The sequence below is a fragment of the Chondrus crispus genome, genomic scaffold (genome assembly GCF_000350225.1).
Source record: "Chondrus crispus Stackhouse genomic scaffold, scaffold_472, whole genome shotgun sequence".
Classification (NCBI taxonomy): Eukaryota; Rhodophyta; class Florideophyceae; order Gigartinales; family Gigartinaceae; genus Chondrus; species Chondrus crispus.
Genome location: NW_005179375.1, coordinates 28,685 through 49,850, shown reverse-complemented (window position 1 = coordinate 49,850; position 21,166 = coordinate 28,685). Strand labels below are relative to the sequence as shown.

Sequence of the window (21,166 nt, the reverse complement as noted above, 5' to 3'; positions counted from 1 at the left end):
CCGGGAAGCGCTGCCGTAGGGGCCCCGACGGGGCCCGCCTCGACGGACAGGGGGGGGGCGTCGCCGAGGGAACCAGCTCGACAGAAGACGTCGACTCCCGAGAGACACGAGCTCGCTGAAATGGCTGTACGGTAACCCAAGGGCGCACAACTGCCACGGGACGACCCGAAGCGTGCTCATCCGGGGCCGCGACCGCCGCCGTCGACGGTTCGAGGGGAGCGGCGCCTCCGGGAGATTGAAACGAAAGACCCGGCTGTGAGGGGCATGGGGTTACAGAGCTTGACGGAGTAGCGACGGACGCGACGAACCGACCCTCGGAGGGCGACGTCATTATTACCCCAACAACGAGGCCTCCGGCAAGTAGGGTCAGGACAGCGGGAGCGCGGCGCCCCGAGTATAGAAAAGGAGAAAAAGAGGGCGTCGCCCCGATGTGCGGACGGAGTGAGCGGCGTGGCCAACGGAGAAGCGGACGGGACGCGAGAGCGCACACGGCGGCGTGCTACCGGAAACGGGACCCGCAACGACTGGAGCAGAAGAGATGAGAATACCAAGAAGGGGTTCAGGTCAAAAGTAGCACGAGTTGCCCTACAAGCACATGTGAACGCGGACGTTCACACTTGTGGGGGGGGCCGTGTAGCATAACCCCCCCCTGGGGGACTCACTTTAGATTAGATCACGATTGATTTAGTTACTGTAGAGCCGGACGCTCTACAGTACCACCGAGCGTGTCCACGTGTGCCCACAGCCCACGTGCACACGTGTACACGCGCGAACGAAGCGCACACGCACCACGGGTAATACGTGTACTGTCAGCCTCGACATAGCTGACAGTATTACAGTGCAGGCCGACCTGCACTACAGTAGCCCACTACAGTACCTCGGTACTGTAGTGTTATGATAGATGGTTTTGTATATTAAATATGGAGCGGACCGACGGCGGACGGGGGCGACAAGCACGGGCTTGTCCGGAACCGACCGCCAAGGTCAGTCCACCCAGCTTATTCTAAACGTCGCCTCCGCTCTTCGCGCGCGCTTAGTCGGAGCCGAGCCGGAGTGGACGCGCAGCACGCGAGCGAGCACGGAACCGCCTCCGCCCGTCAGCACTGGTACGTCACCCAGTGCTGCTCCGGGGCGTCGAGGCGTCGATCCGCTCGTGCGTGCGCGCGTCCCTGCTCGCTCCCGCTCTACCACCGCTACCCGGGCCCGAGCCCGGTTCCGTAGCTGGTTGGCCCGCTTCACCCCTTCTCCGAACCGGGGTCTACAGGTCGAACTGCGCATACACCTCCAGTCGTCTGGGGGTGTTTATGCTACAGAGAGGACGTGGCGGTACAGGTAGAGGGGGTGCTCGAGTCAATGTTATTGATCCGTCTAGTGGATGGCGCACGTCGTCACCGAGTCAAGTGGAAATTGCGATGGAAGCCGCTTTTGCCAAGTCAAGAATTTCAGAACGGGCACGTCTATTCTGCCCTTCTGCTGTAGATCGCATCCGAGTAGAGCTTGATGTTAGCTCTCTGCAAGCAACAAGAGTTGGCCTTATAGTACTCTTGGTCGACAATGTCCTTTGCCTCTGTCTCAAATGGTTAAACGAGCATGCTATACTCAATGAAAAGCAAATGAAATGTTTTCAACTACACGAGATGTATCGCTACCTTGTGGTGCTGCTTTTCTCGCACTGCACAAGATTCAGACTTGGGAAAACAATGGAAATACTTGCATATTGTGGCTGTTCACCACTTGCTCCCAATAGGACCCGCTTTATTTGTTCACTTCTACTTGCGTCTTCCGCTACAGCTCGAGGTGAGGGTGCATCATGGTCACGCAATTCACAAAGGAATTAAACACCTTTTCTAACACAGTTGGAGCGTACTGCATTCAGGGTTAGTTGCAAGCTTTTCCTCTCCCCCAACCACACGTTCGGAACTCTGGATGACGATCTATATGGGACTAGAGCCAAGGACAATCAGGTGAAGTCCCTTAGCGTCAGAAAGGCTGACAAGGAGGGTCACACTGCTCATGCTATCGCAGATGCAATTTTTTCGGTCACATTAATGGTTCATTTTTCCCGCCGTGGTGAAGGGCAAGTTGAGAACGTGCGTCATCTCATCGACGCAGTTTTGGAAGGAAGGGGTGAAAGCAGCTTCCATGGGTTTAAACTGACGGCCAACAGGGGGTATGGTAAATTTTCCCTGGTACAGGAGTTACTTTTTAAGGGGATCACGGCGATATTTGTGTCACCCGAACATTTAATTCGTTGTCATCCCTTTGTGGGTCGGTCTTTTTTGAGTATTGCTCGTTTGGATGATGAAGAGAGCGAGTCAGAGGCCGATAATAATTTAAATACAGAGGAGGGAGATCGTGGAAGCAATGGTGTTACAAGTGGGGATTCAGTTCATGGGAGGTCTACTCGTTTGGATTTGGTGGATTTTGACCGGCCGAGAAAATTTGTCGTTGAAGTCGGTCCAGAAGCTGGACAGGTCGCTTTCTTTGCAACCAAAACGCTTCGAGGGGAAGGTACTGGGCGATCCAAAATAACCGCAGTTGCTGTTAGAGAGAGAGAGGGGTACTGAAAAGTTCAGCAAAGTCATACGGTTTTATACAATGTCCCTTCTAGCTTGTCCGACGGTTTGAAAAATTGGGTTGCAGTACCCCAACAATCTGCATTCTCAAATTTGCTTTTCAGCAAACGAACTGACAATGGGCGTGTTGCATGGCCTTTACCGGGAGTTACGGAAAGCAAAGGTCTATTGAAAATTAATCTTAATGAACGATGCTTAGTTCTGTCTATTGGACAACGTTGCGCGGATTGGTTCATACTTCGTCAGTTTCGCGTCACAGGTACGAATGCTGGCAAATTACTTGTTAACAATCCCACAATCTTGGGGCTAATTGGACTCTCCGAATGTGAACCAGTTGATCTACAACCAAAGGACATGCTTTCATTGTATCTGGATACTTGGTTTAGCTCTTCTCGATCTGCGGAGGCTATGATGCGGGGACGGCCAATGAAGAAGCCGTCATCGCTGCACTATCTGAAAAGCCTTTCGTTAAAATTTTTTATCAGTGTGGAATGCTCGCTGTTAAGAGCAAGCCATAGTTAGCATGCTCTCCTGATGGAGTGGCTATTTTAGATACTGGGAAGCTTTCTTTTGATTCTGACGTGGCCCCATGTGATGGAACACAGATGGCGTCAGTGGAAATTAAGACGAGCGTTGTGTGGTACAACCGTAGGGACACTAAACCGTAACGGAAAAGGACAGGCTGTACCTAAAATGAGGGATCCTGGGGGACCGCTACACTGGAGCGTCAGGTAGAATAATCCGGAACGGTAGGAAGCACAGGACAAGGGAGGTACACCGCACTGGACACGCGCAGTCGTACTTGTGTGTAGAGCAGTACGACCGGTGGCGAGCTGGAAACCTGAGGGTCTTACTTAACCGTCCGGAGAAAGGACTAGGGTAGGAAGTAAGGGGAGGCGTGCTTGCCTCGGTTACCTCCAGCCCGGTGCCCCCCTATCTTATACTACCTAGTAGGGCGGTGGCACCGGATGGACTACAGTAGCTGTACATACTGTAGCCAGCTTACTGTAGCTTACAGTAATAAAAATGACTACTGTACTAACCCACCGATCGGTCGCGCACCACGTGAACACCTGCACTAGCTGGTGCCACTAACTACACGTGGACTCCCACGTGGCCACATCTACACGCGCTGGCCACGTATGCACCGTATCGGTTAACATCTTACTACTGTACTTGGCGAGGCCTCTGGCGCCCGCCTAGTACAGTAGCGCCACTTGGCAATTGTACCACACGTTGCAAGGTCCTCATTGGAGAGGACACTACCAATGGCAACTACGGACACTGTTTGTGTTAAAGTCGGAGATACCAGGTTGCTTGACTATGTGCCAAAAGACCACATTGGACAAATATTGCAGCAAATGTTGGTAATGTCGATGAATTTTTGATCTACGTGTCGGCTGCAGAAACGGGACTACTATTTGTCGTGGTCGTGTACTATCCTGCCGATGTTTTAACTGCATCTATGAATGCTCTCCAATCTGCTGAGTCAATAGTTGCATGGGCTCATGAGGAAGATCCAACGCCCCCTTCCTTCGCCACTCCCGATTATATCAAAAGAATCAAAGAAAAACTTCCCTTTTGGTTGCTTGTGAATAACCACGTGAAAGAGAATGATGCATTCGTTCCTCTTAAACTGTTTAAGCATGCAGCGCAAAGTTTTTTTCTAAGACGAAAGGCGGTGTTGATGGCAGTGCACAGTACCGTGCCATTCTGCGATCGTCAACTTCAAGACTCAAGTGGGAGCAGAAGATTGTCTCTCAAAATCTGAAGACTGTCTGCATAAACGCATTTTTTTGGATGGAGGATCATGAAAAGAAGGATCTTCTACAAATTCGTGATGAATTCGGGAATTTGGATAGTTTTCGATCCGCAGTGAATGGGGTGCAATCCTTGGCTGACTTTATACATGATGTTTCACGAGAACTATTGGCGCATGCTGAAAACCTAGAGAAAAAAGATATAGAAACTGCACAAGGAGGAGAGATCGAGTCTGTCATAACGGACACAGAGGCTGCAAAACTGCGAGCGCAAGCCAAGTATCGCAAGAACCGGCGCCTTCTATTTTTAATGACGAAAACAACTCCCGTCTTAGACCTGTGGTTATAGGACATGAAAAGCGACAACAGAAATCAGAACGCTACTGCGATCTTTGCGGTAAAAATCGGAATGCGGAATGGCGGGGACATAGGTCCTCGTTGAAGTGCTCCGACTGTGACGTGCATCTCTGCATTAGGCATACTCGGGATTTAGAAAGAACTGTTGGGATGTTTGGCATTCAGCCGAAAGCTTGAAACCGAGGCAAATGGCTCGCCCAGAACGAAGTTCTTCCAGATCAAATAGTGCTAGCCCCAGTCCCAATGTGCAGTCGTCTGCCGGACATTTGACTGTTACACCTTTCAAAGGGCGCAGAAGTAGAAGGTCGAGAGACCCTGCTAGAAAGGTCTGAAGATGCGGTAGGGAGCCACAGATGTCGGGAATCCGTTACACCGACTCTTCGGGCAAGACAAAGACGCCGACTTAGGTAGGGTTGGTGATGTCATGGCAGAGAGTAAACGTCTACCTTGAGGCCCCAGTGATCGGTGTACCGATCATCCGGGCTTTTTCGCAAATTTCAGAGGTGTCCGAATGAACTTTCTTCTACATTCGACTGCCCAGCAATGAAAAGTGCTATAAACAGGATTCCAATTGGAAGATAAAGCCTGTGGTCCCTTGTTTTACGCTGCAAAAGAAGAAAACGTGGCGCACTGTGACAGCGGAGCTACAGTATTGGACATTGAATTTTGTGATCGGTGTACCGATCACGCAAATCGCTTTTTAGGGATATTAGATCAGGCCTGTGTAGTAGTTCACCTAAGAGCATCTCTACCGCGATTCTATTCTCTAATCTAATGCCAAATTTTCAGCCGCAGAAAAAAACGACACTCTACCGCATGTTTGTAATCTATTCGAATAGATTTCTCAATAGATTAGAGCTCGATCTGGGTCTATTCGACCCCCCATTAGACCCAGATCGTGCTCTAATCTATTGAATAGAGGTGACACGAAAGGCCTCCGGGTTGGCCACCGGCGTAGCTGTACTTGCCAGATGAGTATTCCCGGGAAATTGAACTTCAATGCAAACCCAAACACCCCCAAATGGCATCGTCGCACAACGTTCCCCTCTCTCCGGTGCCTCTGCTCTGCTCTGTCTGCTCTGTCCGGTATGGGGCGCGGAAAGAACTGGGATGCAGAGGAGAATTGCGTTCTCGCTCGTGCATGGATTGCGGCGTCCGAAGACCCGATCGCTGGCACCGACCAGGCAAGAAAAATCTTCTAAGACACTATCCGCCGCCGCTTCACGGAGAAAGGTCCCGCACTGCACCTCGTTCCGGACGGAAAATACGGTAACCGAAGCGGGGCGAGCATCAAGCAGCATTTCAGCGATATGTCAGCTGACGTCCAGAAGTTCTTCGTCTCCCTCGGCAAGGTGCGCGCTTGCAATCCCACACGGTTGAGAGTTCCTCTTTTCCCGCTCCTTGATCCTAGTCTAATGAGAGAAGGAATTGTACCTGGAAAACCAGGCAGTGTCCCAGAGGCGACGAGGTAGGACAGGTTCTCGTCGTCACTGGAGTCAGGAGAAAAAGTCGGCGGAGGGGAGTCGTAGTTGCGAGAAGTTGCCATGGTAATAAAAAGGGTTGAACGGGATGAGCGCAGCGGTGCTGAAAGGATATGTACTGCGCGGTAGAGTTGCGCCGCGGCTCTATTCCAGAAAATCTATTCGTCAATAGAGCAATAGAGTTACCCAATAAAAATTAAGCACTTGGCGAGATATTTTTGATTAGAGAGGCAAATACGGTCATGCGGTAGAGATGCTCTAAAGATTAACCGATAAATATTTTACAAGTGGCAGTCATTGATTGTATGATTTCAATAGCCCTTTTTAATTAAGGAAAAATCGGGACTAGAACGGCGTGTGCGGTGGATGTGACGGTGATGTCCCAGCTCGGGACTCCTTTACCTCAGGCTACGACGACGGCGTCCTGTTATTATCTAGGTGTTTGTTCCACGTGTACTGCGTGTGTGCGGTCTGGCTAGAGCTCGGACTGTCGTCAGCGTGGGAATTGTGCGGTCTGGCAGTCCCCGGCACGCTGATGGCAGTTCGAGTTGGAGGAGGTATGATGTTGAGGGCGGTGCGGAGCGCGCGGAAGCGTTGTGGTTTCAGGGGTTTTGCGAGGATATCGGCGTGCATTGAGATGCTGTGAACATGCTTGACGTTGATGCGTTGTTGCTTGACAAGGTTTTGTAGAAAGTGGTGTCTTAGGTCGATGTATTTGCGGTGTTTTGTTGGAGCGGACTGTCGAGCGACCTGTATAGCGGCGTTGTTGTCCACTAGTAGCGGTGTGCGTATGCGTGGTGGGTGTCCGATATCGTTCAATATGCGCTGTAGCCACAAGGTTTGCTGAGCTGCCGAAGACGCGGAGAGGTATTCACCCTCGCAGGTAGACAATGCTACTGTCTTTTGTTTTGTCGATTGCCACATGACAGGGCTGTGCGTGAGTACGTGTACAATGCCCGTGTACGATTTGCGGTCAGAAGAGTTAGCAAAACCTGCATCTGCATATGAAATAAGCTGTGCGAAGGGCTTTGAGTTGTAGAGTATTCCGTGCGATTGGGATCCTTTGAGGTACTTGAGCAGGTACCGCAGTTGTCCCCAGTCGTTGGCTGTTGGTGTGTGCATTGCGGCTGCGAGTCGACTGACAGGGTGTGCAATGTCGGGCCTGGTTGAGTCAGCAAGATACCGTAGCTCGCAGACTGTCTGCCGATATTTAAAAGTTTTTTCTGGGTCGATTGGTTCGGAGTGCTTGGTTATTGCGCTGAGTTTCGTGTCTATATATGGCGTTGGCTTCGGATTGCATTCTTGCAGCGAATGTTTCTCAAGTATGGAGCGGATGGTGTGGGGCTGTGAGATGTGAATGGAGCCGGCTGCTAGGCGTTTGATTCTCCAATTGAGAAATAGTTTGGGTTCACCAAGGCGCCGTATGCTGTACCGAGTTCTCAGTTTGTCGTAAAGTTGGTTGATGGTGCGGGTTGTTTTAGCGGCGACGAAAAAGTCGTCTATAGTGACGGTGATGAGTACTGGCCCGTCTTGCGTCTGGCGAAAGAACAGGCAAGGGTCGCTGTCGGTCTGTGTGTATCCGGAAGAGGTCAAGAAATTTGCTAGGGCTTCAAAGTATATGTATGATGCGGGAGGGGTGCCGTATAGGTTACCGATTAGTTTTCCCGCGGTGCATGGGTGCTTGAATGTTCCGTCGAAACGCGGTAATTGCCGAACATATACTGGTGCACTGTGTTTGTATCTTTCGTGGAGAAACGCTGAAGAAATGTCGAACTGTTCGATTTTCAGGTTCAAGGCTGCAGCGAGGCTCATGATGGTGCGGATGGTGGGGAGGTCGGCAGTGTATGTGGTAACTTGATCCGGGTTGAAGTGGGTGTACGGTTGCATGCGGTCTCCCCGTACGGTACATCGTGCTTTATATCGCGTAATGTCGCCGTCATCTGTGCGTTTGTAGCGATATGTCATTTTGAGCGGAATAATTTTCGTGTGCGGGGGCAGTTTGGAGTTTGGTGTCCATTGGATTGTTTGTGTTCTGTCCAGTGTGTCCAGTTCATCGTTGTGGGCCGAGGCCCAAAACTTGGCATCGGGGTACTGGCGTGCGTGAGCGAGTGATGATGGAGATGGTGTGGATTCTGTGATGGATGATGGGATGGGTCGGGGTAGTTGTTTCGAGGTTGCGAGGGCTTGTGGCTCGTGGTAGAGGGGGTCTAAGTGATGGAAATAGGGTTTGAAGTCGATGGATCGGAGGTGCGTGTACTGGTTGGTTCGTGCGTTGAGGGCGACCATGTGTGTTGGGGAGGTGTTGTACAGTGCGGGTGGACCTTGGAACCTGAGAAAATGAGGTTTTTTGCATCATCTGAATACGTCGGGTGTGGGACGTGTCGGCTTGTGAGGGGTTGCTTCTAACAACGTCGGGTGGTTGACGTGTGAGCTTGTGATTGGGTAGTGTGGGAAGGAGGTGTACGGTGGGATTCGAACTCGCGTGCGCAGCAGTAGAATGAGGCCCATAACCTGTGACGGTGATGTCCCAGCTCGGGACTCCTTTACCTCAGGCTACGACGACGGCGTCCTGTTATTATCTAGGTGTTTGTTCCACGTGTACTGCGTGTGTGCGGTCTGGCAGTGGAGATAGCCTAATACCAAGATTACCGAAGCGCTCTGACTTTGTTGAGGATAGACACCATCCACGCTAGCCTCGTCTGAACGTCAAAACTGCCAAACGGCTGAGCCATGCCGTTGACTGAACGATGTGAACGATGAACCACACATCGTTCATCGCGCCATGTGCAACCCCTTTCCGCTCGTCGTCCCGCTTGACTACAGAGCACATGAAACGTTCTTCTAGGTCTCTGAGGCCATCGTATTTGCCTTCGCGCTGTATCACAATGGATATCACTCCCCCAAAATCCATGAAAGCGACAGTACCCGAGAAAACGACGGAAAACGAGGCTTCTCCTAAACCATTTACGTGGATGGAGCAATGGTACCCTGTGGCTTGGGCGAAAGATGTAATAGACCTCAAACCGCTTTCTATCACACTTTGGGACCGCCACTGCGTTCTCTTTCGAGATCGTTCGACGGGTATTTATGTTGTTATGGACGACATATGCCCCCATCGTGCGGCTCCGTTATCGGAAGGCCGTCTCTACGAGCGAGAAACGGATGGTGAAAAGGAAACGGTTCTTGAGTGCGGATATCATGGCTGGCGGTTTAACTGCGATGGCAGATGTGTAGATATTCCTGTGGTGCCGCTAGAAAAGCGAATTCCGGCTGCTGCAGATGTGGGAGTTGTTTACGCAACGCATCTTTCAATCAATGGCTTGATTTTTATGTGGTTTGGAGACCGTTTAAAGGCAGACGAGAGCAAGATTCCTCTGCCAAAAGAACTAGTGCAGGCGGATGAATCCGAGCGTCTCTTTTATCGCGACAGCTTTCGCTATTTTCCGATTTCTTTTTCCACACTCCATGAAAACGTGGCAGACCCCACTCATGTGTCATGGGCACATCACGGCACAGGACGAGATAATCGTAAAACCGTAAAGCGCAGCGGTGGAGTAGACATTGTCCATGAAAACCTCACTGAAGGTTACGTACACGCGAGGAAGTATAATCAGGATTCCAGCAAGGGCTGGAGCGATATATTTTTTCAGACCCCAACGGCAGTGCATTATGCAATTAAACTCGGTGACACAAAATCAAAAATCTTTCTGCTGAGTTGGACAGTGCCGATCAGTTGGGACAAATCGAAGGTGTTTACTCTTTTCTCGTATTTGAATCCGCCGAAAATTGTCCGTCTAGTGAAGTGGTTCAGTCCAAGATGGTACGAGCATACAATCACGAACCTCGTCTTGGATGGTGATCCGGGGATGTTGCAGAAGCAATATGCCCATCTTCAGGCCGTCGAGCGTGACGGATATGGCAGTGCATGGAAGAAGGAATATACGCTTGCGTCGGGGAAATGGGACACTTCGGTCATGAAGGTCCGTCAGTTCTTTGACATGCATGGATGGAGCATGCCTTACGCGACGCCAATTCCTTCGGATGCTCGCAGCGAAAGAATTTTGACAAGGGTTGTCAATGACCGATATGAAAACCACACAAGAGAGTGTCAGGCCTGCACGGCTGCACTACACAATTTTACTAGGGGACGGACTGCTGCTTTGGTAGGAGCAGGGGTTTCGGGTGCAGCCGCATTGTTCTCAGGAATTGTCTTCGCAGCTCTAAGCATAGGGGGGGCTGCCTTTGCACCATTACCACTGAGGCTGGCAGGATTTGGAGGAACTGTGTTATGCATTCTTCTCCTCCGTCTAGCAAAGATGCTACATTACTTCATGACGTTGATGACCTATACAGATATTGCATATGATCTGAATCATGCCGACTGAGAGCGACGCAAGCTGTTGTATCATTGCCTTCTTGATTCGCAAAACTTTGGCCAGCTTGGACAAGTTCGTCGAGAAAGTTATTGTTGAAGACGCAGACAAGTTCCAGTGTAGAGCCTCGTTCTGTGGCATTCGACTTTATGTTTTGTAGGACTAGTGCAACATGAAAGCTCTGTGCTGCGTGCTATCAGAGCCAGTTTTAGAATGCCCAAAGTGCTTGGGCAATGCGGCATTGCTAACTAATAACCAGGAAGCGTTGTGTTTCGTTCAATACCGATTGTACTGGTACTGTTTCGCGCATTACCTTCATCTCGGCTCTTTCCATGTCATTCTCAGCAAGATATCCTCAGAGCTTGTGCAAGAGGAGGATTGGGTTCATCTACCTGTGCCTTTTCGTTTCGTATATTTCCGCTGTATAGGTGACTAAGTTGGAAGAGCTCGGTCCCGTCGGCATTGGGAGAAGACCGGCCATTGTCATAGGTTGTCAGTAGCACCCCAGTGATTTTATGATCTACACGTTAAACCTAAACAACATTACATCACCATCCTTCACAACATATTCCTTCCCTTCGGATCGGAGAAGCCCTTTCTCCTTGGCAACCTTTTCACTGCCCAGTTCACGCAAAACATCGTAACTAATAGTCTCCGCTCTGATAAATCCCCTTTCAAAATCGTTGTGAATCACACCTGCCGCTTGCGGCGCTTTCATCCCTGCGCGGATGGTCCACGCTCTCGTCTCCGTAGGTCCGCTGGTAAAATAGGTCTGCAGTCCCAGCAGCTCATACGTAGCGCTCACTAACGCCCGCAAGCCAGTGCCCTCTTCTGTCACGCCCAGTGATTCAAGAAACTCGATCCGCTCCCCGGCGTCGAGTGACACGAGCTCCGACTCGACTTGGGCGGAAACGATAACGACCTTTGCTCGACTATCCTCGGCATGTTTCTGCACCTGCTCAACAAAGGAATTCCCGTCGGCTAAATCGGAATCCGCAACATTGGCAGCATAGATGACCGGTTTCAACGTTAGCAAGCCGAGATGCTTTACCGCGGCCACTTCATCTTCCGACAAGTCGACCGAGCGGGCGCTGCGGCCGTCGTTGAGGGCGGGTAGCAGCTTCTCCAGGGCGGTGATTTCGTTGGGATCGACGTCGCTCTTTCCGCTTCGCTTCACCTTGGCGCGAGTTACTCGCTTCTCGACCTGGGCCATATCTGCGAGCGTGAGCTCTAGGTTAATCACCTCAATATCGCGTAATGGGTCAACAGAACCCGACACATGAATGACATCGTCATCCTCAAAGCAGCGCACGACGTGAACGATGGCGTCGCACTCGCGGATGTTGGCAAGAAACTTGTTCCCAAGGCCTTCGCCGTCGGCGGCGCCGGCGACTAGACCAGCGACGTCCACAACTTCGATGGTTGTTGGTACTGTCTTTACGCTTTCGTTAATATCCGAAAGAACGTTCAAACGGGTATCCGGCACGACGGCGATCCCGACATTGGGCTCAATTGTGCAGAAGGGAAAGTTCGCCGCTTGGGCCGTAGCGTTTTCCACGAGCGCGTTGAACAGGGTGCTCTTGCCGACGTTTGGCAGACCGACAATGGCACTGTTGAGCTTCATGCTCGGAGCCGTTCGGTGGAAGGATCGACGTGGCTGTGAATGGGAGAGGGATGCGCATGATAGAGACAGTGAATGCACGCAGGCGGCGGTGAAGCTGGAGCGGCGCAGCGCATGGGGCGAGACGGTGGTCGTGGCGCGCGAAACGAAGCACAAGCCCCGGCGCTGCGCGACGGGGCGGAAGGCTGTGGCTGCAGTTGTTGTCGCGGCGAAGCACAGCATGCGAGGCATGGTGGCAGCCTAAGGAGGAGGAAGGGAGAGGACGATGATGAGGAGGAGCACAGGCGCACGATTGAGAGCTGAGGATTGGATGAAAAGCTTAATTGCGAGCCCCAATTTGCGATCTCCGACCACTGTCGCTGAGCGAAGTCTTTGCATCTCATATTGCGAGCTGGAGATATACCTTTCTCCTCCAACTTCATCAAATACAACCTGCCTCTCGCTTCTTATCCATTCCACGGCGGGGTGGGCATCTTCCCCCTCCTCCAACAAAATCCGATTTCCGCTATGGCATTTGTCTCATCCCCGTCGCTCCGCTTCAAAGCTCCTGGCCATCAACTAACCTCTCGCCGAACAATCAAACGCCGTCTTCCTGCTCACCGCACCATTAGCATCTCGGCCGCTGAAATCACCCCCTCCGTCGTGCGCGAGTACGAGCGTTATATCCGTGACGTCGCGAAAACGCGTGCGCCCGCCCATCTCGACGGTTTATTGCATGTCCTCACGAAGGTTGAAGGCGAGGAACCCGTGCAGCCCGCCGATCGCACTGGCCTGCACCCCTTTTTCATCCCCCTCACCGCGGCCACCAAGCCCACGGGTGACCGCACTCTCACTGGATTGCTGCGGTGGCCGACCCCACCGGAGGACATGGAGTTGCCCGTCGTTCGAGCCCGCTCCGACGACTTGGGGCTCACGCTGCTCGCATCCTCGTCCGTCTGCGCCGTCACCAGAGCTCTGGCGGCGGCCGACTTTTCAGGTAGGACGGCGGAGGCGGCCGCAATTCGAGATGCATCGTCGCTCGCGTTGGCCTACCAGAATGGCGAGGCCGACGAGTCAGGGTTGGGGTTGGAGAGGTATCTTATTATGAAGACGGGGCCGTTTCCGGACATTTACGAGGGACTTGTCAATTTTCACAAGGCGAAGGGCGATGAGCAGTCTGCATTGATTACGTGTGAGCGGGCCGCGACGATATTTCCGGGGTGGGGGAGCGGACACGCGTTTCACGCGAACTTTTTGAAGGACATGGGAAGGGAGAGCGAGGCCAGGGATGCTGCTCGTTTCGCGCTGCAGATTCCGTTGTGGACGCTTGGGGGGAGCGGCATTGTAGAAGATATGCGCAAGCTGGCGGGGTATGTGGAGGAGCAGTCCTTGGCCAAGATATTTAAGAGGCTGTATGAGGATAAGAGGGAAAAGGAGGTGGAGGAGGGGAAGCTGCCGGAGCAAGTTGCCTTGGATCGTGCGGCCTATTTATTGGACCTATGCGTGGCAGAGCGCTGGGAGGACTGGGAGAATGCCAAGATGGGGCTAGCTGAGCTATATGATGAAGCTGGTATGAACGATTTTGCCACATTTGTTAAGTATTAGACTTGCCCAACGAGTTGCGTTCTCAACAATAACGGCGCCTCGACGGAAGAACGCCTCACTCGTAAGTGGCAAAGCGTGTTATTCGCAGCGCGCAACAGATCTTACATCACAATGTTAGTTAGTGAGACCAGGTGGTCCATCGACGATATGCACAGCTGCATAGTTGGAACGCGTAATGTGCACTTGCCCGTATGGACAGGATTGTTCTTTTCGACAGTGTTTCGAAGGAGAGTCATGGCCACTCGCGGATGAAGTCAACCCAGGGTTTCAATTGGATAATTGGATAATTGAACAACAGTGCGGAGCTCCAAAGGCCATCTATTGCAACGGAACCTGTGGATGTATGCGAACAGACCAAATCCAAAGTAAAATGGTTCTCGTGCCTTACGGAATAGCATGAGGAACACTTGATAGGTGTTGCATCATACGGGTTGTTTTGGACAGTTACAGACTGCAACGGAACTAACAGCTTGCAAGATGCTGGACAGAGACATTAACACGCATCCCAGAAAAAAAGGGGCTCTTGCAGTCAAGGGACAAACTGTTCAGACGCCAGGATGCTGCGTGATGAGCAAGAATTTGGCTCCGCTAGTTGCAAGTGTTGTGAAGCTAAAATACATGAAGGGCGAATTTGAGGCTGCTTCAGACCTTGACACAGAAGCTTCTTCCTCGATGCAAAACCAAAACAATTTATCGACCCTATCCGAGACTGTGCCGACGCGTCTGCCGTAAAGCAGGAATGCATCACTGAGCAGGAGGGAGGATGAATATCAGCATATTCTTTTTAACGCGGGGTCAGTTAACTGCCGATGCATTGCATAACTTGTTCAGTTCTACCTCTAGTCCCACGCCTTCCATTCCTAGCCTGTCACATTCTTGACATGCATCGCATGTCTGCCATGCGCACAAACGTCAAGTTTCCTGCAACCCTAATAGCTGCAAAAATCCGTCTGTATCTGAAAGATCCTTTAACACGGCGACGGGATCTTCCGCCTCCAACTGGTCCCGTGAGAACGAACCCGTGAGAACTCCAATACCCCCGGCGCCATTCTCCCGCGCTGCCTGCATATCTGCGACAGCATCTCCCACATGAAAAACGTTTTCGAGCCTCCTTCCGCTGCCGTTCTTGGCGACAAACGTTGGATTCTTCTCTTGCACGCGTTCCACCGCTGTCTTCAAAATATCTGTCCGCAGTAGACAATCACTCCCGAACCCTCCCGTCTCAAAAAACCCCTTCAACCCGGCGGCCTCAACTTTCTCCCATGCGCAGCTCTCCAAATTTCCCGTAGTCAACGCGAGTGATACGCCAAGCTCCTGCAGTCGCAGCAGCGCCTCGCGCACGCCCGGTAGCACCAAGTGAGACAAGTCCTCGTCGACATAGCCGACGATTCTCTTGTCTGCTTCGGCGATTGCCTCGTGCATACGCGCGGCGATGTCGGCAGCTGGCACCCCGCCCACCAGGCACATGTCGCGGATGATGGCGCGGTCTGTGCTGCCGGCGTGTGGCACTTCGTTGACTGTGACGGAGATACCGTACACGGCGCGCACGGCATCATCGATGGCGCGCTTGTGCGCCGAGTTGCCCGACGGGCCGCGCGCGCCGAGAAGCGTGCCGTCGATGTCCCAGGTGACTAGCATCGAGGTGGCGGGCGGCGCCATCGTGCACACGGTGCGGGTAGGGCGGCGCGTGGTGCTGCGTGAAATAAAGGAGCACAGCGGGTTCGCGAAGGCGAGGGAGCGTGTGGCCATAGATGATGGGGGCTTGATGGAATGCAGGGGAATTCTCTACGTGCAGCAGGGGTGCGCAGAGTGGATGAATGCATTATCGCGTGATCGCCTGAGCAGCGCGAACATGATGAGGACGAATGGCTGTGGTTGAGCGAGATGCAGATTTTGGTTGCGCATCTACTGGTAACGGCAGTGATGACAGACGCCACGCTCGCTAATGGCAAATAGTTTTGATCTGCATGAGAAGGCAACATGATCGAGAAAACGCAAGTGCGCTCACATGATTTGTAAGCATTGAGAGCAAAAAACTGATAGTAACCAAAGTAGAATACTTTCTTTTGTTCGCGTTCGTTAGCACCGTATACGATACTACTTGCATATCGTGATGGGCTTTGTCCGGCCGTGTCCACCAGTGCTGAGGCGAGAGAGCGCCTAGGCTTGGCTTCTCTCGAGTTCAAAAACTAGCAACCACTGAAGCAGACTCTATGGTGAGTCCAAACACAGCAAGTGCTGCACCTCCTCCCTCCGCTCTTCACATGCTGTATCCTCTCGAAGCTTTCACATCCAACCGACTCTCTGCTTTGCTTGTCATTACCAAACTATGTTTACATTTTGGCAATCTGAGTTACTGCGACGATGCCTTGCCCTCGGATGATTTGGCTTTCTGACGTCTTGCGTGTAGCTTTCCTCTCAAGTGAGATTGGAAATTCTGCTTTCCGCAACATGAGATACCGCACACGTCACATGAAAAGGTTCCATCTCTACTAACTTTGGCCGGCTCCACACCAGTCTTGGCCTTAGGATTCGTACCCTCGTCCTGCGATGCTAGCCTCCGCCAGTGTTTCGCGCTTGCCATGTGAACATGCAACGATTCTTCCGAGTTGCAAATGACTTTGCATGGCGCGCATGGATACTCCCTAAGAACATTCCGGGAGGCGGTCCTCTTTGCTTGTGCTTTGTTGGGAATGATGAAACTAGGCCCTCGAAAATTTGGGTTCGGCATGGCGGCAAGCGACGGTTGTGGCATGGAGGGTCCAGGGTGCCCCGGAAGAGAATGATTCAGAGGGGTCTGCCGCACCACAGCAACGGGGCTGAGAGTCGCTTGCTTTGACTGTTGTACAGGCGTCGCTAAAGCGGTGGACTTTTCGTGTGTCGGTAATGGTACCGACCTGATGACACCTGGGGAGAACGTTTGGGGCGGCTTTTTCTTCCTCGGTGGGGATGGGAAGCTGCCCAAAAGGTGATTCTCACTAAGCCGGTCAACGCGTGTTTTGGTCCCAACACCAGGTCTAGATCGTTTCATGGGAGGGAGATATTCAAGGTGGCGTGGGCTCGCTCTAGCTCTTTTGATGGATGGGGAATCAGCGGTGTCACTAAGCTTCGCGGTAGCAATAGTGGCATCCGCGCTTGCTGATGGAGCTCCTTCTATGAGTCCGGCGTCGGTTTTTGTGATCTCTGGAGCGGGTGCGGGCGCAGGCGCGGGTATGGTGGCAGGTGCTGTGGATGAGGGCGTAATGGCGATGTTGGTACTCGTCGAAGCATGGTTTGGGACTGGACTAGCAATGGCAGTGACCTGCGAGGCGGTGATCTGTGACTGGTTTGGGGGGGATGAAAAATGTGGCGTTGGATGATGTGGAGGGACGCTTGCCCTCGGGGATGCGATGGCCTTTGCAGCGGCAGTTGAAGCACGGGTTGTCCTTGTGGCGGCGAATGGGGGGAGAGGGGGGCCGTATTGGGGCACAATAGGAAGGATGGTGCTTGCAGTGGGAGGCGGGGGAGCGATTGTGGCTTGTAGAGGTGGTTGGGCGATGTCGGTCGAAAGTGGATGAGGCATAGCTGCGGTGGGGGCGTTGTGAGGGACGTACGTGGATGGGTGGTTCGCCTGAGGTTTGACTTTGCCACTTTCGGAAGGCCCCCCAACTGTAACGTGTCTCTTATGCTTTGCCATGTCGAGATGTTGCAGCACTTGGGCCTTACCCGACATGTTGACATTGCAATGCGTGCAAGTCCAGGCGGTCACCCCAATCTGTATGATGCGATGTCTGTCAAACGCCAAACGAGCCTTTTCGAAAGCATTGTGCACTTCAATTTTCCGGCGGTGCTTCTGACCGAGCAGATGGCTCTCAATCTGCGGCGGTGAATCGTACTTAACATCGCAGATTTTGCAGTCCAGCAGGGTCTTAGGTGTGGGTGCGGTCATGGGGGCACCGGGCGCGGGAGCGAAAGGGAGCGAGATGAAGGGCGAGTGGAGGGGGGGAAACGGCGGCCGTTGGGTGGGGAAGGGTGGCATGGGCGGGAATGGAAACCATTGGTGGGTTGGGTCCCCCGGGGCGAAGCTCTGTGTGCGTAGCGGGGGGAACGAGGGGAGGGTCGGGGTGTTAGCGGACATGGGTGGATGCAGCGGCGCGAGGATGGGGGCTAGGCCGCTCGCGTTGGGGTGGCAGGTGTTGACGTGGGCTCGCAGGTCGTGCGAGGAGGCGAAGTGCGAGGTGCATAATGGGCAAGGGGAGCGCTGCGGGAGATTGGAGTTGACGGCCGGGTTTGAGCGGGGCAGCGGCTGTGGTTGCGGAGGCGGCCGAAGAGGCGGCTGCGAGAGATTGGGGTTGACCGCGGGGCTTGGGCGGGGGATTGGGTGTGGATGCGGAGGCGGCTGCAGGGGATTAGGGTTGATGACGGGATTTGAGTTGGGGAGTGGCTGTGGTTGCGGAGGCGGCTGCGGGAGATTGCGGTTGACCGAGGGGTTTGAGTTGGGGAGTGGCTGTGGTTGCGGAGGCGGCTGCGGAGGCGGCTGCGGAGGCGGCTGCGAGTGCTGCGACGCCATGGGAGGGATATTTTTGGGGCGGGAAGGGACGGGAAGAGGGTGGGGGGGGGGAGGGGGAAAGGAGTGGGACGGAAGGGGGGGGGATAAGGAAGGAAGCTGAGAGGAATCGGAACGGAAGGAAGGAGAGGTCGAGGCGGGGCGCAGGGGGGGAATTCATGTGTCGATATGGAATGCGGTGCTATCAATTTTTTAGAAATGTGTCCGCATGGCGCTGGCAGTTGTCGTGAACATCAAACTCACCCCGATCGGGCGTCGTCCCGCCCTCTCCCCCTCCCCTTCCCGGCGCAACCGCTTCCACCCCCGCGCAACCGCTCCTCTCCATGCCGGCGCAACTCGCCGCCTCCCCCCCGCCTCTCCTCATGACTCCGCCCACGCCCATGGAGGCGCACAACTACCTGTTCGAGCCGCCGCCCCCCTCGCGTTCCGCGTGGGCCTGCCCCAACCCGCGTACGCACGCGCCGCCGCCCCGCCCGGACGCGCAGTACCACCCGTCCTCCCCCTCGCATTACCTCTCCGACGCCGCTCTCCGCATGCGTGCCCTCGCCGTGCAGACCCCCGACGCTTTCGGTTTGCCGTTCTTGTGCCCCCAGGACGTCCCGGACCGCACGTCGCAGCCGTCCAACGCAGCAGTCGCGTTCCAACGGCCTGAGCGTCCGTGGAGGCGTCGCGAGTCCATGCCGCGCGTTGCGACCGCGCCGCACCCCGATCCGTTCACCACCTTCCTGACGGACACCTGGCTACCACCGGCGGGAAGCCCGGCAGTGGGCACCGCTACCGACTTGCCGGTGCTGTCGGTCTCAGCCGTAGAGACATCCGTGTCGCCTGCTAGAGACCCTGCGCTGTTTTGCGACGTGTGCGTGGTCCTGTGTGATACCCACTTGCAGCTGGAGAAGCACCAGGAGGGACAGAAGCATCGCCGCAAGAGCGACATTCATCGCGTTTTTGTTGAGGCCAGGAATAAGTTTGCAGACGAAGGCCTCAAGCAGATTGCGACTGACGTGTGGACGTGCCTGCATTGCAAGGCACAGGTCCAAGGGAAAACCCCCGTGCTCCAGCACATCGAAGCAGTGAAGCATAAGAAGAATAGAAATGCCGCCACGGCGCTCGAAGCACATAGAGGAAAGCCACAGAAGCATGTCCGCACGCCTCCGCGCGCCCCCAAAGATTCCTTGTCGCCCAGGAGTGGGCCGGCCGCCGTCGCGATGATGCAACTGAATGGCGATGAGCTGCCGAGTATGGATAGAAGGTCCATCGGGAGAGCGTTGCAGTTGAGCGGTGCGGTCCATGGTGCTGTGGGTGATAAGCAGAGGCCCTCAGAACTGCCTTTTTCGCCGGCAGGGAAGAACCGCATCGTCGATAGCATGAATGCAGCTCCACAGTCAGTCCATACGCCGGCTGACACCCCGGCGCGAGCTGGCTCCTGGTCGGGCTGGCATCGTGCTGATGGACGCATTGTGTTTGAACTGCCGCCGACTTTTGACCCTCTGCGGTGTCCTGCGTCGAGTTGCGTGTCCCCGATACGATTTGCTTCCCCGAGCCAAAGTGCACTGTTCGGTGAGGACATACCAGGCAGACCGCTACCGACTGTTTCGCCACACCGACGCTCCAACTCTGCGAACAGACCTAACAATCACAGCAAGCAATCGACGCCTACGAACCAGGACATGAACAATCTTTCATGCGTCCCTTGCAATGTGAATTGTAACTCGGTCGACACGTTGAGTTGCCATGTTGCTAGTGCAAAGCACAAGCGCAGACAGGCGCTCTTCGAAGCTTCCCAGCCTACGAATGCGGGTACGGGGACGCCGAGCAAGAGCAAGGTGAATAGAGTATTTTTTAAGTGTGATGTATGCAATGTTTCGTGCTCCGGTTTGGAGAATTTCGAGTCGCACCTTCGAGGCAAGCTGCACTCCAAAAGGGTTCGTGCGACTGCATCGCATGCGAAAACCGCCGACAATGGGAATTAAGTAACGAATAGAAAGACATGGCAAGAGCAAGGATCCACCCTAACTCCCACGACGGGAGCCATGTACATTCGACTTTATATTGAGCGTAAGGAGCTGAAAGCAACAAGGACAAGTTTGATGCTGATGCGGCTGCCCTGTTGTTGTCTAGTGCGGGATGGCAATGTAGTGCAGCGAGTCTGCATTGGTCTGCCCGTTCGGGACTATAATAGTTTCCGACTGTACGTGACTAGTGGGATGGAAGTTAGACTGAAGCTTTGTTCTTGTCAAAGTCCGTACTGTACGTTTTAGAGCCCTTTAGATACATGTTAGTAAAGAATATAGGCGTATTTTGAGGCAGTGGAGATAAGTTGTTCGGGCATAGCTATTTTAAGGCGGTTTGCCGCTGCCATCCTAGGTAAGTGAAACAGGTGAGAGCATGGGGGCGGAAATTAAGAGAGTAAAGCCTTCCTGACTGAAGCAATATCAGTCGTTTCGAAGAGAGAAGCTTTTTGGTTGTCCACCACACAGACATGAACAAAAGAGTAAAAGTTGGAAGATGGTACAGCCTTTTAGTATTGGGAACTACGGCAATTGTTGTCAGCGACGTCGCCATGCAAGGGTTCGTAATGGGACGGGGCACCTCCCTATTCACACGTGAAGAATGTGGACCTCACCTGTGTATAGCATAATGTTCCAATGCCATTAGACTCTTACAAGGACGTGTTGTTAATCAGAAATAGAAGACAGAGGACCGCCAACTGTGGGCAGGATTACGGGAGCCTAATACTGAGGTCATAGCTATAAGTCAGTACCAGCCTTTTGTTTCATAACAAAAGGGCCAGCAGTTCCCACCACCGACGCCCGCGGAGGAGCCCCTCGAAGGCCGAAAACGCAGAGAGAGCGAGCCGGCCCCCGCCGT

General features: G+C 53.5%; 7 protein-coding genes; 3 read left to right on the top strand and 4 right to left on the bottom strand.

Annotated features, from left to right (window-relative positions):
- Positions 1 to 8,863: 8,863 nt before the first annotated feature.
- Positions 8,864 to 9,085, bottom strand: CHC_T00000247001 (hypothetical protein). The gene has a single exon (XM_005719238.1). It carries the CDS (start codon positions 9,083 to 9,085, stop codon positions 8,864 to 8,866), a length of 222 nt encoding a protein of 73 aa, XP_005719295.1.
- A 61-nt stretch (positions 9,086 to 9,146) lies between these two features.
- Positions 9,147 to 11,098, top strand: CHC_T00000246001 (hypothetical protein). XM_005719237.1 is given in 2 exon segments: positions 9,147 to 10,559; positions 10,560 to 11,098. The coding sequence occupies 1 exon segment, from the start codon at positions 9,147 to 9,149 to the stop codon at positions 10,557 to 10,559; it is 1,413 nt and encodes a 470-aa protein (XP_005719294.1). The 3' UTR covers positions 10,560 to 11,098.
- Positions 11,099 to 11,105: 7 nt separating this feature from the next.
- Positions 11,106 to 12,171, bottom strand: CHC_T00000245001 (hypothetical protein). The gene is made up of 3 exons (XM_005719236.1): positions 12,021 to 12,171; positions 11,353 to 11,939; positions 11,106 to 11,204 (listed from the first exon to the last, which is right to left on the bottom strand). The coding sequence occupies exons 1-3, from the start codon at positions 12,169 to 12,171 to the stop codon at positions 11,106 to 11,108; spliced, it is 837 nt and encodes a 278-aa protein (XP_005719293.1).
- Positions 12,172 to 14,515: 2,344 nt separating this feature from the next.
- Positions 14,516 to 14,632, top strand: CHC_T00000244001 (hypothetical protein). Its single transcript, XM_005719235.1, has one exon. The coding sequence runs from the start codon at positions 14,516 to 14,518 to the stop codon at positions 14,630 to 14,632; it is 117 nt and encodes a 38-aa protein (XP_005719292.1).
- A 32-nt stretch (positions 14,633 to 14,664) lies between these two features.
- On the bottom strand, positions 14,665 to 14,820 carry CHC_T00000243001 (hypothetical protein). The gene has a single exon (XM_005719234.1). It carries the CDS (start codon positions 14,818 to 14,820, stop codon positions 14,665 to 14,667), a length of 156 nt encoding a protein of 51 aa, XP_005719291.1.
- Positions 14,821 to 19,232: 4,412 nt separating this feature from the next.
- Positions 19,233 to 19,664, bottom strand: CHC_T00000242001 (hypothetical protein). Its single transcript, XM_005719233.1, has one exon. It carries the CDS (start codon positions 19,662 to 19,664, stop codon positions 19,233 to 19,235), a length of 432 nt encoding a protein of 143 aa, XP_005719290.1.
- Positions 19,665 to 19,666: 2 nt separating this feature from the next.
- CHC_T00000241001 (hypothetical protein) lies at positions 19,667 to 20,614 on the top strand. XM_005719232.1 is given in 2 exon segments: positions 19,667 to 19,969; positions 19,970 to 20,614. 1 exon segment carries the CDS (start codon positions 19,667 to 19,669, stop codon positions 19,967 to 19,969), a length of 303 nt encoding a protein of 100 aa, XP_005719289.1. The 3' UTR covers positions 19,970 to 20,614.
- The last annotated feature ends 552 nt before the right edge of the window (positions 20,615 to 21,166 follow it).

Bases quoted from the DNA above. Each gene is read 5' to 3' on its own strand.
- CHC_T00000247001 (XM_005719238.1), bottom strand. From the start codon at position 9,085: ATGGATTTTGGGGGAGTGATATCCATTGTGATACAGCGCGAAGGCAAA.
- CHC_T00000246001 (XM_005719237.1), top strand. From the start codon at position 9,147: ATGGAGCAATGGTACCCTGTGGCTTGGGCGAAAGATGTAATAGACCTC.
- CHC_T00000245001 (XM_005719236.1), bottom strand. From the start codon at position 12,171: ATGAAGCTCAACAGTGCCATTGTCGGTCTGCCAAACGTCGGCAAGAGC. The intron at 11,940-12,020 runs GTTTGAACGTTC...TCGCTGGTCTAG, and splicing joins CGCCGTCGTGCCGGATACCC to TCGCCGGCGCCGCCGACGGC. The intron at 11,205-11,352 runs GTGAGCGCTACG...GATTTATCAGAG, and splicing joins GCACTGGCTTGCGGGCGTTA to CGGAGACTATTAGTTACGAT.
- CHC_T00000244001 (XM_005719235.1), top strand. From the start codon at position 14,516: ATGAATATCAGCATATTCTTTTTAACGCGGGGTCAGTTAACTGCCGAT.
- CHC_T00000243001 (XM_005719234.1), bottom strand. From the start codon at position 14,820: ATGCAGGCAGCGCGGGAGAATGGCGCCGGGGGTATTGGAGTTCTCACG.
- CHC_T00000242001 (XM_005719233.1), bottom strand. From the start codon at position 19,664: ATGCTATCGACGATGCGGTTCTTCCCTGCCGGCGAAAAAGGCAGTTCT.
- CHC_T00000241001 (XM_005719232.1), top strand. From the start codon at position 19,667: ATGCAGCTCCACAGTCAGTCCATACGCCGGCTGACACCCCGGCGCGAG.